Source organism: Macrobrachium nipponense, chromosome 39, assembly GCF_015104395.2.
Source record: "Macrobrachium nipponense isolate FS-2020 chromosome 39, ASM1510439v2, whole genome shotgun sequence".
NCBI classification, from domain to species: domain Eukaryota; kingdom Metazoa; phylum Arthropoda; class Malacostraca; order Decapoda; family Palaemonidae; genus Macrobrachium; species Macrobrachium nipponense.
In genome coordinates this window covers 31203441-31217202 of record NC_061099.1, presented here as the reverse complement: position 1 = coordinate 31217202, position 13762 = coordinate 31203441, and the positions used below count along the sequence as shown (strand labels likewise).

Sequence of the window (13762 nt, the reverse complement as noted above, 5' to 3'; positions counted from 1 at the left end):
TTTCGTCTTCGAAAATTGAGATAAAGGAGATGGCAGGGCTGAAGGTTGAAAATCTCCTTCAAACAATGAAAGGAGGCACTCGGTTAGCTTCTTGTAGTCCGAGGAAGGAGCTTCCACATTCTTGTCCTCTTCCGAAAACTCAACGAAGTCTTCCTCCTGAGAAGAAATATCTTGAAATCCAAGATCCTGATGACTCTCCATAGCGGGATCCTTATCCACCGTTTGCCTGGAGAGCGAATGCGGAACTGCGTCCTTGTATAACCCCTCTCTTCCTTGTCGGAAAGATGTATCCACATGCTGCCGCCTGCGTCCTGTGTCCTCCGTAACGTTTGCGTCCACCATGCGTCCATCACTCTTCCTCTTGCGTCCTGCGTCCTGCTGTGTCGGAGATACGTCCTTCTATAGGCAACTGTACGTCCTGTGTCCTCTTGGACGACTTTAACCGGGAGAGACCAGTCCTTACGTCTAGCCGAAGGTTGTTCGGGCTTTTCCCATGATTTAACAATCACTGCTAATTTCTCCTGCATGTCTCGCAGAACTTCCTTAGTCTACCGCTTCCTTACGAGACTCCTGAGGCGGAGGAGAACGAGGACGCACTGGGCTAAAACGGAGAGGAGAGCGATCCTGACGTCTACGTAGCGGAGTTTATCTTATAGGGGAAACACCGCTTATCGCACGGTTAGTCACCTCTAAAGGACCCGAAATCCTCTTCCTCTTGATAGGGATTGCTTCTTCATCCTCCGATGAAAAAATCTCAGGGCTACTCCAACCTTCTTGTTCAAAAACCCTTTCATCCTGTGATGAGGTCAGCACGTATGACCTCTTGAGAGGACGCGATACTTCAACAAAACGCCTACTCCTTCCTGAAGTCGAACTATCCGACGAAAAAACGCACTTCCCAGTATCGCCTTTCCTATGGCGTACTGCTGCAGCCTCGGACGCCACAGGACTGCTGAAGGGATGCCTGATCGAGAGTAAACCCCTCTCGCCTCCCTTCGACTGTGACATGCCTTCTCCCTTGGGTCTGGGAGCTTGACAGAGGTTCTAGGTCTAGGAGCACGAGAGGGACGATCAGACGCCCCCTCCACAACACTGTCATTAAACACTTCCACTTTGTCCGTTAACCGTTTAATCTGATCTCCCATGGACGCAAGGGCAGCGAACACTTTCACAATTTGTGGATCAGTAGTATCCTCAGATACAGCAACGGGCGCAGGAGAAACCTGAGGGGAAGGTGCTACATCACATGGGAATGAGCTGGAGAAGACACAAGGACACACGGCAAAGATTCATTCATAGGTTTTACTCGAAGAACCATATCTCTCACTTCTAAGAAACTGACCTTCTCACCCGATCTTTTCTAGTTCTCTCTTTCATACTTTACAAGAGCCTTCCACTCTTCTCATTCAGGCACTCACATTCATTGCACCTATTATCCCACGTACATACACTCTCTCGACACTTCTTACATACAGTATGGGGATCTACCGATGATTTCGGCAGTCTCACCTTACACCTTCTTTCACACAAACTCTAAACATACTCCTGAATCAGACATACTAATGCAAGATCAATTGCGATTGCCAAGCTAACTTCGTGAATACGATACCAATATCCAAAAAGTCAGTCAACGAGCAGGAAATTCTATCAGAGAACCAACAACGATGTTGCCGGTTCGGCTGGCAGAGAAAATCTGAGGAAAACGGGAATGGTTCCGAGCACCAGCGCCACGGGAACGGGGTGGCCATACCTGAACTACCAGTGTACTAGCGGTTGCCGCGAGTTTTGAAAATTCTGCCAGTGCGACCAAAATGAATTGTTTCCATTATTAAAATGAAGTTTTTATTGTATACTTACCGAACAATTATAGAGCCGTGATTTCCACGAGCGGCAGGATACTAAATTCAAAATTTAGCGCGTCGGCGTCGCCAACACTGGTGGTGATGACGTCATCTCCTCCACTCGCGGGAGAACCAGGTACAACTGCCCAGGTGAATCCAATTCTTTCTGCCCGTCCGTCCACCTAAGGGGAGGAGGGTGGGTATAATCATAATTGTTCGGTAAGTATACAATAAAACTTCATTTTAATAATGAAAATTTCATTTTTATTGTAGTGTCTTACCGAACAATTATAGAGCTGATTACACATTTATGGGAAGGTGGGATTCAGTGGACCACTAGTATTTTTAAATGGTTACATTTATTGCAATACCAGTAAACACTCAAGGTGTCTGTTGTACCTTACCTTGTAAGAGAGCTACAGCAGACTGTTACTGCCTCTGGTCGGTGCTCTTCTTACTATTGTAGAGGAATTGGAATTTGCCCAAAGTTAGCCTCTACAGGAGTGGGAATCCTTCCGTAGTTCAAGCGAGTCAAGGCTGACTGACGGAGGATAGTAACAACAAAGATTGCCCTTGCCCTGGGCTAAGACCAGAAATTCAATCATACAAAACATTTGTCACCAACACCAGATTTAAAAACATATATTACCCAACCATTGTAAAATCTGACCTAACAGACTGGTGAGTATCCCAGGTACTCAGTACCCCAAGCTTCCCTTGAACTCGACAACCTATTCAAGGTGAAAAGTTAGCATAGAGGTGACGACCCCTGTGCCGTTTCTCCCAACACCATGCCAGAAACCGCCACCGGACCTAACGTTTTACAATTCTCGAAAAACCGTTTTCTATCTCTTTGAGATAATGACTCGCAAAAACCGAATTCGATCTCCAGAACGTGCTCTGAAGAATCGAAGCTAAAGATAAATTCTTTCTGAATGCTAAAGAAGTTGCCACTGCTCTAACCTCGTGAGCTTTTAACAATCTCAGAACGGAAAGATTGTCGTTCTCGGACTGCGAGTGAGCTTCCCTGATAAGCTCTCTAATAAAGAACGATATAGCATTCTTAGAAAGAGGACGAGAGGGATTTTGAACCGAGTTCCAGAGCTTAGAAGATTGTCCTCTGATACCCTTAGTGGCAAACACCGATACTGCTTAATTAGCCCTGACCTGGACATAAGAGCCTTCTTCCTCCTCATGTCCAACCCAAATCAGATAAGTTCCTTACCACAAAAACTCCTCGGCCAAGGATTAGAAGGATTCTCATTTTTGGCTAGAAAGGTCAAAGATACCGAAAATACAGCATTGCCTTGAGAGAAACCGACTCTTTTGTCTATAGCGTGCAATTCGCTGACACGCTTAGCAGAAGCTAGTGCAATAAGAAAGAGTGCCTTCTTAGTCAAGTTCCTGAGTGAAGCCGACTTCAAAGGCTCAAACGGTGGCCCCATGAGGAACTTAAGCACCACATCTAAGTTCCAAGCCACTGTATCTTGCGGGAGCTTAGTGGTTTCGAAAGACCTAATGAGGTCCGACAGATCTGAATTGGAGGAAATATCCAAACCTCGATGTCGAAAAACCGAAGAGAGCATGGCTCTATATCCTCTGATCGTCGAAGGAGCCAGTTTCTTAGAATTCTAAGAAATAGAAGAAAATCTGCTATTTCTGTTAAAGAGGTCGCAGAAGTAGAGACTTTAGCACTTCTACACCACTCTCTGAAGATTCTCCACTTCCCTTGATAGAGTTTGTTAGAAGACTCTCTCCTACAACGAGCGATAGCTTCTGCAGCTCTTCTTGAAAATCCTTTCGCTCTGACAAGAAATCCGGACAGTCTGAACCCTGTCAGAGCTAGAGCGGACAAGTTTTGGTGGAACCTCTTGAAGTGAGGTTGTTTGAGAAGCCACTTCTCTGGAGGAAGAAGTCTAGGGAAGTCTACTAACAACTGGAGAAGGTCCGGGAACCACCTCTTTCCTGGGCCAAAAGGGAGCGATTAACGTTAGCGTTACATTGCTGTGCGACATGAAACTTGTTCAGCACCTCTCTTATTAGACGACAACGGAGGGAATGCATAAGCTTCCAGACCCGACCAATCCAACAGCATTGCGTCCACCGACCAAGCTAGAGGATCTGGGACTGGAGAACAAAAGAGAGGAAGACGGTTGTTCCTCGATGTCGCGAACAGGTCTATTAACGGTCGTCCCCAAAGGCGCCAAAGTTTCTGACAAATCTTGTTGTCCAAAGTCCACTCCAGAGGTAACACTTGCTGTTGACGACTTAACTCGTCCGCCAGGACGTTCATCTTTCCCGGAACAAATCTCGGGACTAGCTGAACCTTCGCTTCGTTTGACCACAGGAGGAGATCCTTGGCTACTTCGTACAGAGAGAAAGACTGAGTCCCCCCCCCCCCTGTTTCCGCACGTACGAGAGAGCCGTGGAGTTGTCGGAATGCACTGCCACTACTCGGCCTTCTACTAAGCTCCGAAACTGTCTGAGCCCTAAGAAAAATTGCTAACAGTTCCTTTACATTTATGTGGAACTTCTTCTCCTTCTCCGACCAAGCTCCTGAAGTCCGTTGATTTCCAGTAGGGCTCCCCAACCTGTGTCCGATGCGTCGGAAAAGAACTGTAGGTTCGGGAGGATGGGTCGTAAATCTAACCCTTCTTCCAACCTTGCTCGAGAGAGCCACCACCTTAGGTCCTCTTTTATTTGATCTGTGACAGGAAGGTAATCGAGTCTGGTTGTGTCTTCCTGCACCAAGAGGCTCTCAGGAAAAACTGCAGAGGTCTCATGTGCAGTCTTCCCAACGTCACAAATTTCTCCACTGACGTCAATTTGCCCAGGAGCCTCATCCACTGATTGGCAGAACTTACCTTTTTGTCCAAGAACTCCTGAACTGTCTCCAGACAGCCTTGAACCCTCTTCGGGACAGAAAAGCCCGAAAAACTTGAGCATTCAGAATCATCCCAAATAAAGGATGCTCTGAGATGGAACCAACTGGGACTTCTGTTTGTTGACCAGAATTCCTAACTTTCTGGCAAGATCCAGAGTTGTTCCAAGGTCCTTCATGCACCGACTCTCTGATTCCGACCGGAGAAGCCAATCGTCCAGATAGAGGGAGATTCTTACTCCTAATAATGTGTAGCCAGCTTCCTATCGGGGATATAGAACCCTGGTGAAAACTTGAGGAGCGGTCGCTAGTCCGAAGCAAAGCGCCCGAAATTGAAACACCTTGCCTTCGAACATGAACCTCAGGTACTTCCGAGATTCGCGATGTATCGGAATGTGAAAATAAGCGTCTGCATGTCCAGAGAGACCATCCAATCCCCCTGTCTGATGGACTCCAGAACCGACCGAGTGGTCTCCATATGAAATTTTGTTTTCTGGACATGCAAGTTCAGGGCGCTCACATCCAAAACCGGCCTCCAGCCCCTGATGACTTGGGAACTACAAAAAGGCGATTGTAAAAGCCTGGAGGAAAATCCCCTTCTATCTGTTCTATCGCTTCTTTGAGAACAAGCGCTTCCACTTCTGCGGCTAGCGCCAGAAATTTGTCTGAGCCCGGAGAGTATGCCTGGAATGGAATTGGCACAGGTGAGAGCGAGGGAGGTGAAACGAGAGGAATACTATAGCCGAACTTGAGTACTTTCTTGCACTACCCAGGCTTCTGCTCCTCTGTTTTCCCATTCCTCCCAAAACAGAGCCAGCCTGGCTCCCACTGGTGCATGAAGAACCGAGCTTTCATTTGGAAGGTTTGTTAACCTTGGCCGAGGCCTTAGACTGAGGTCGCAAATTCGATTTCGGCCGAAAGAAGCGCTTGGGTTTTCTTCCCTCGAAAAGGCGCTTGGGCCAGAGGAGAAACCGAAGGAACAGTCTCCACAGGAGCTTTAGGTCTCTTAGTAGACTGTGCCAGTAAATCCGAAGTAGATTTCTTATCTAGCGCAGACGAAATTGACAACACTACATCGTCTGGAAAGAGGTTATCTTTCACAAAAGGAGCAAAACAAGAGAGCAGACTTCTGTTGGGACGTAACCCTTTAGAAGCAAAGGAGCACCAAAGTTGCCTTTTCTTAAGGGTACCAAAGGCGATGAGCGAAGCTAACTCATCACATCCATCCCTAATGGATTTGTCCGCACAGGACAGAACACCAATCCAATCCTCCGCTAACTCCTGGGAAAGAGAAGGACAGTCTTCGATCTTGGCCGCTAAAGCGCCAATAGTTTTAATCAAGGAAGCTAAAGACTTCCAAAAGTTTAAATTGATTCTTTACACGTGGTCCAACTCAGGCGCTGTAAAGAAAACTTTCGCTGCGGCGAAAGCAGATCTTCTAGAGGAGTCGATTAAACTGGAGAAGTCTCCTGGGAGGAGGCAGGAAAAGAAACTCCCAGAGAAGGAGCTTGCCCCAGTTACATAAAACCTATACCTCATTACGAAAGCAACTTAGAGGGAGGGTAAGCAAAAGAGCCTTCCCTAAGTCTCTTTTCATAGACATCCATTTCTCCGTCTCTTTCAACGAATGTCTAACCGCTTTAGATAGAACAAGTTTTGGGAGGAGAGGGTCTGAAGTTTTCCTCCTCATCAAAAAAGTCGAAGTTGGGGAGCGCGGAGCCGCTTTCTCAAAATAAAAATAATTCGGATAAGATACCAGAAGAAATCTAAGGAGACGTGAATAACACGAGAGGTGATGTGAATCCTCCTCCTCTACTTCTTCTTCATTCTCCGATACGCCGAAGAAGTAGACGGAACTACAACCGGATCTGAAGGTTTCGAACCACCCTTGGACTCATTCATCCAGTTGGTTAACATCTCTAACTGCTTGCGCAAAGGCGCCAGAGACGAATCAAAAACAGTTAACGAAGGCTTGGAAGAGCCTAAATGTTCAGCAGGAGGCGGAAAAAAAAACTACTTGCGCCTCGCTCGGAGCCGCCGAACAAATTCGAGGCGAAACAGGCGCATCAGGCGTAACAGACGAAAAAAGCGCCTAAAGAAGAAACACCCTTAGAACTGCTAGCTACAGCGCTAAAACCACAATCTCTACTAGTAGATGGAGCCGAAAAAGGCACAGATTGAAGCGACGAACGAGCCGCTAACGGCCGCGGCGCAACCCTACTCTCAGGCTCCTTATACCGCTTGACTGGAGGAGGCGAAGAATCGGCGCCTGAACGCCTCTTTAAGGGACGCGAAACGGGCGAATCTCGCCAAGAGCGCCGCGCGACCGGAGACGAATCGCTTGAATCATTCGAAAGGCGTCTGACCGCAACACCTTTCCAACGCTTAACCGAGCCCTGTTGAGGCGCAACAGGCTCAACAAGAGAGGCGCCTGTCTGTGGGCAAATCCCGATCGACTCCCTTGGACTTCCGGTATGTCTTCTCCCCCGGTGCGGGGGAGCTGGACAGTGACCTTTGTCTAGGAGACGTGTAAGGACAGACAGACGCACCCTCAACTACACTCTTACCTGAGGCCGAGCTTTCTCCAAAAACGTCTTAACTGAATTACCAAGTTGCAAAACCCTATTCGCTAGTACCGAAAATTTCTGATCTAACCTCGATTCCAGACTGGCATGGTGTCGGAAGAAACTACACGGGAAGCCGGAGAAGTGGGATTAGTAGGAGGAATAGGAGGTGTAGTTAAAGGAGACATAACAATTTGAGGAGAAACAGAAGGAACAGATGCATCGCAAGACGAAGCAGAGCTAAGTCTACTTTCCCTAAGCGCTGCTTTTCTAATTCTGTCTTTAGCTAATTTCTCCTCCCCTACACTTAACACATTTAGTGTGAGAATCATATTCTAACTTGGATAATCTAGTTTTACATCCTGAGATGCAAAACCTAACTCCCGACGGACTAGAATCCGACATGGCAAACGCCTAAATAAAAAGCAAAATAACAACAACGCCAAAAAAGAGTACTTCACCAATTCCGAAGATCAATTCCACCAGAAAAAAAGCGAAGCAAAAGTCATCCAACCGCACCGACCACCGATGTTCACCGGACGCCGGCAGGAAAAGAATTGAATTCACCTGGGCAGTTGTACCTGGTTCTCCCGCGAGTGGAGGGAGATGACGTCATCACCACCAGTGTTGGCGACGCCGACGCGCTAAATTTGAATTTAGTATCCTGCCGCTCGTGGAAATCACGGCTCTATAATTGTTCGGTAAGACACTACAATAAAAAGGATAAGCTATATATATACCTGCCAGGTAAGTGTCATGCATAAAAAATAATTTTTGCTCTTTTCATCCAATTCATTTTCATGTTTAAGTTTTTAATTTTTTTTAATAATGCCTTTCGTGTTAGAAGGGTCACTGCAAGCAGCATTAATTTTTCTCCACATCAGTTTTTTTGGGGGGATGAAAGTGAACTTTTCCAGTTTCATAATGCTTATTGGAATTAGCTTTTGATACCCCAGGGCACTTGAACTTTTTCTTGTTTCATTAGTTTTTATGTTGTATCGTTTCTTGGTCTGTAACACCTAAGTATATCTACCTAATACAAGTCTGTCACAAATTATTGTGTATTTTAAGCTTTTTTTTCACTTTTGTTCAGTGAACAGTGACTTGCTTAAACCACTGTTACTCCTAGTGTTAATGTCATATTTGCCAAGGTCTTTCTATTCTCTATTATTTACTTTCCCCAGCATCTTTCCTCTTGTCATCTGTCAGGAGGTGCATGCATCCCACAATGTTGCTATGACAGCTTGTCAATGAATGATAATCTTTCAGTGCCACACAAGTTGAAAACAGAGTACAGTTAACCAGCTCAACCAAAGGTTCACCAGTATGACAGATCTGTATTCTCTTATTTTGCTTAAGAAAAAAAGTATTTGCCACTATATTAGCTTACACTAAAATAATGACGACTTAAACCAACACTACCTTTGATTCCATCACGCTGACCATATGCAACAACGATATTGCGGTTCTGGACATCAAGTTTCACTTCTAGAGGGTAACTGAAAGTCTTCTCCTGCTCTATGGTTGGGATGTTATGGTCATGATGATATATAAGACCTCCTGACTTACTCAAAATGAAGAGGCTGTATATGGTCATCTTGTCTGCAAAATATAAAGTATTCAAACATACTGAATATTCAAATAATGAGCATAATATATAGGTATAAGAATGATTAGCCATAAAAACAAATTTCAATTTTTTCTACATGGTACATAATTGGTAATTATATGACACATTTTAAATGTAAATTTGTATTTTCCCTACATATACAAACCAGAGCCTTTTATGTAGGAGTACTAATCCTCAACATGAGCTGGAATTAGTCGTTAAAACTGGTAAGAAAGTGCCAGGTTAGGCGTGGTGGGAATTCATAGGGGGTGGACCCCCAATCCAACCTTAGTTGAATAGACCCCTGCACCAAGTTAGATTAGGCTGTGGAAGGTGAGGCTATGATCCATCTGTGCATTTAGCCTTCTTACAACTGTTTGCTTTATAATGTGTTTTATGACTGACTCTAAAGACATGAACCCACACAATTATTCCAGCTGCTAAGTGGTTATCTTGTAGCTTGTGGACTTTGGCCTAAGGCCATTCCTGTTTGCCCAGTTCACTCATTTTTTATTTTCCTAGCCCTGAAAACCACTGGTTTCCAACTGCAGTCCAAATATATATAGGGGATGGTAAGGGGAAAAATTAAAAAGAGCAATTTTACAAAAACAATAACGATTGATTATGACGTATGTTTCATGTAGGGCTAGCACACTTGGTGTTAAAAGTGAAGACTACTACCGCACCCCTCTGGTTGACTATCAATATGTTTACATGCAAAATGGCCAGTGTATTTAGTACCAGACCCTTGGGGATGAACGTAAAAACAAACAAAAGACTAAACATCACAAATACAAACAAAAGGCATAGACATACACAAACACAAAAAAAGGAGGTAAATATTACAGGTGCCAACTTGCGAGAACCAGTCTGTGGTACTGGTCTTTAGTTTTACCTGAAAATTAAGTCTGAACAGCCTTGGGGATATGTCGAGCAATAAATCGTTTAAAAATTTGGAGTCTATGTAAAGGGGAGACTGTCCCACGAGTACATCGTTTTTCTCAATGTAAATTTTTGGTTAATGTGGAAAATGGCGTGTGTAGGGTAAATGACCGAGCAGCGGCATAGCGACCACGTCTCTTGGAACATTGCCACCTCCCGAAAATCCGCTTGAATTATGCCATTATTTCATAATTTAGGAGAAAACGCTTAATTCGAAAGGAGCGAAGAGGTCTTGGTGTGCTGCCTGGATAAGCCACAACTCTTGATTGCTGTTCATGGCAGCGAATTCAAGTCCTTTTTCGGGAAGGTGGTCGCATTCTGGGATCGGTGGCCGCTACTATGTTGACGCTTGGTCATTTACCCTACAAGTGAGATCATTTTAAAAAGTTGACCATTAAGATGAGAAATTCACCACCTTTTGTGAACATTTTTAATTTAACGTAAAATCAGAAACGAAAGACGGCAAATTCCTCATTATCCCGGTAATTTTCTTGGCTTATCCATACGGCATTATTTAGGGTAAATAATCACGGATGATCCATCGTCATCACGCTGGCCGGGTCTTATATTCACTCAATATTTAATTGGTGAAACAAGAATACAATTACAACTTTAAGCATACCATTCAAAAGATTGAAGTTTCGTCAACATAATGTGATATATGAAAGCCCCATACGAACTAAAATAAGCTTGTGATGCTCTTCGTAAAATATGTTTTCAAGGCAGTTTTGAAATCCAATATGGCAGCTATCGTCAGGCTGGCCGGTCTAACCACGGACAATCCACCATCTTTCCCAGCCTTCCCAGCACTCATTTGAACAATGTTAGCATATACATGTAACTTTTATTGATCTTACTCAAGATTGCAGTTGAAATCAGCACAATAAAACAACATTTTGTTGCCTATATTAGTGAAAGTATGAAACTTGTTATTCCCGGGGTCATGGTTTGAACTGAATTCATTTTTACCTTGTAATCGGTGATTTTATCCTTACTGCCATCACAACTGAAACTTCACAGTGTTTACTTGATTGTAATTATACACATTATTGGTCTTAATCCACTCCAAATTGCACTTGAACCACGTTGCTGTTCCTGGTTCCTAAGCACTCACTCCACAAACACAGTTACGAGCAGCAGACGACAGCACTGTTTATGAGGTGCAAAGCTTTATTCCCTTAATTGTTTACTTTACTCATTATTTAGTTTAACTTTACTTTGTTACTTCAAAATGTTTATTTAATTCATGTCTATTATCCCTTTTTTGCAACCAAATTACCCCGAAAAATTACAGATACTATTTCTAAACTAGATACAATCCAATGTTTCTAACCTTGTCATACATCTGGCTGCCGAAAATCATCGCGGAGCAGATGACGGATTAGTGGATTATATATAATTTTTTTCTTTTTTTTCTAGCACTTTTCATTGATTTAAGTCTATATTAGTATTGATTTTTTTTACTAACTATGCCAGAAATAAATGTACCTTGTAATGTTTGCATGCTAAGAATGGCAAAATCATCGTTCCACATTAGTGGAGTTTCACACATATGCCGATGTATTATTATAAACTGTTTCCATGAATTCTAGTTGTCATAGTAATGCAATAATGATAAAATTGCTTTAATATTTCTATATATACACTCACAATACAAAGGCTAATTTCACTAATTTCCACGTTTTGTGTAAGTCTTATACCCAATTTAGAAGGTGAACACATACCAGTTGTCAACAGTGTATAAATATATCAGTCAATAGGCAGGTAACAACCGAGTGAATTGTTAGATATATCCACCAATGTAAACTATTATTAGATAGATAGATAGGTGGAAAAATCATAGAAAATAAGTTTAAACTGAAGCAACCTTCAGAGAGAGAGAAGGGAAGGTGAAGGAAGGAAGAATGACAGGGGTGGCAGTGGAGGGGGGGGAGAGGGTAGGTGCTTTTCACTGCTGTGTTCGTATCCATTACTGGATAGCGGTGTTTTTGTCTCTTGGTACAAGGAGGAGTGTCATTATTCTTACCAATTAGTGATTCACGATACCCTTATAAATTATGGCACTGGGGGTGTAATACACTAAAGCAAAATCTCATTCTGATACAAGTGTTCATTACAGAATATTGCCAAAAAACGTGCTTGTACTGTACCTGAAACCCATAGTAGGTATGCTGCTTAGTTGTCAATCAAGTTTTTTATAATCAAGTATTTTTTACAAGCTAGCTATTGTATAAATTTGTATTTTTCTCAATCAAAACATATGCTCCTCAATGCTAACTTTCCTCTTTTAACGACTTTCTGGTCATTGCAAATTCGGCCCCATTAATTTCTTATGGTGCGAAAACAGACAAGAGGCCCAGGGAGTGAAAGCAATTGCGTCACATTGCGGCGGTAATCCGGCAGTAAAGCATCTTCATATATCCAAAAACTAAATAATAAAGATATATATGCGCATTACGATTATAACAATCACATAAATAGCTTATAATAATCTGCATGAATAACTGGTAAACTGTTCCGCAAGAAAGTTGAGTACGTATAGCAATTCATTTACAATTGGTACGAAAGGCAAGATGTCGTGACGTCATAATACAGGACTTAAAAAAACGTTCTAATTCCGAAAAATAATTACTTAAATTTGAGTCAGGAATCGAGTTATTTTTCAAAAATGAATATATTCAAATTAATCATCATAAATATGTAAAATATTGATGTTTTACTATTTATTTAAATAATTATCTAGTGCACGCTTTGTCGTCGTCTTCTACCAAAACCGTAGTTTCCTTAAAAACGTTGTGGCAAGGGACCGTTTTACGATTGTTGTGATGAAAGTGCCTCAGCGTCTATGGGTACAAGTGGTGTGCGGATTTAGCACAGGAAATGGGAAGTTTTTTAATCGTAAGTAAAAATTTCAAAAGCGTTTTGGTGTTGTGGGCCTGCGTTGGCCACCCTTTTCATTACCCTCTGTTTAAATCTTAAAATACGGCCTTAATATCTAACTTTGGAGAAAATACTTAATTCGAAAGGAGAGTAGAGGTCTTTAGCTCCTTCTCTCACCAACAACAACTCGTGACTGATGACCATCTCCGGTGTCAGGACGCGTTAAAAGTACTTTTTCGGAGGGTGGCCAGCCGTGATAGTCGGTGAGTTGGGCAGTCCAGCGGTGTTTTACCCTATAGGCTACCTATAGCCTAGGCCTATACACTACCTACCTAGCCTATTTTCTTAAATTGCCGTATAAACCACTCAAGAGTCATAAAATACCTGTTAAACCACGTAAACCTCATAAACCACCTGCTAAACCACGTAGGTACTAATAGGTATACCTGGCCTAGGTAGCTTCGTGTCTTGGGTAAGGAGGCGTTGCCCGAGTTCTTAAATTAAGCCAGTTTAGCCAGAGCCTACTTCAGCCATGGTTCCAAAATGAGAGAAAATAAGACAATTTTCATTAATCGAGGTTTATATTTCAATACGGAGCAAGTAAACATAAAATTAGACATAAAAGAAGTTTATACTTACAAAGATGCCAAACGTCAGTAAGTAGTAGTAGTAGTAGTTATGTGTTGAGGCAATGCCTTTGCAACGGCGCCTCTTAATCTTGAGGTTTTTTGTTTTTTGTTTATTTGTTGAGCTCTTTCCTTTTTTTCTCTCTTTTTCCACATCTTTTCTTATTTCGTTGTTACCTGTAAATAGAAATTTTCCAACTATGTCACTTTCCTTCTCTTCATAGGGTTGCTGTAGCCCAATTGCTTTAACACGTTCTTCTCTATAAGTACAACAATATAAGAGGAAATGAAATATGTCTTCTACTGTATTATGGCAAAAAGGACAACAGGTGTTCTCATTCTGGTGCCTTTTTGCTATATTTAAATTAAGAGAGTTGGTTCTGGCTTTGAAGAGAAGTATTGAACCAGTAGAATTATCA

At 42.8% G+C, this 13762-nt stretch overlaps 1 protein-coding gene across 2 annotated transcripts in view; it reads right to left on the bottom strand.

The window, feature by feature from the left end:
• The window catches only part of LOC135210257 (trafficking protein particle complex subunit 4-like), a 64222-nt gene extending 50726 nt beyond the window's left edge, over window positions 1-13496 (bottom strand). The window contains exons 1-2 of one of the 2 annotated variants that reach the window (XM_064243123.1): window positions 13357-13496; window positions 8709-8888 (exon numbers count right to left, since the gene is read on the bottom strand). In XM_064243123.1, the coding sequence (XP_064099193.1) occupies window positions 8709-8883 (175 nt within the window). In that variant the 5' untranslated portion in view covers window positions 8884-8888; window positions 13357-13496. Of the gene's footprint in view, window positions 1-8708; window positions 8889-13163; window positions 13304-13356 lie in introns of those variants that run through there. The other variant, XM_064243124.1, reaches the window with a different exon arrangement.
• Between the last annotated feature and the right edge of the window lie 266 nt (window positions 13497-13762).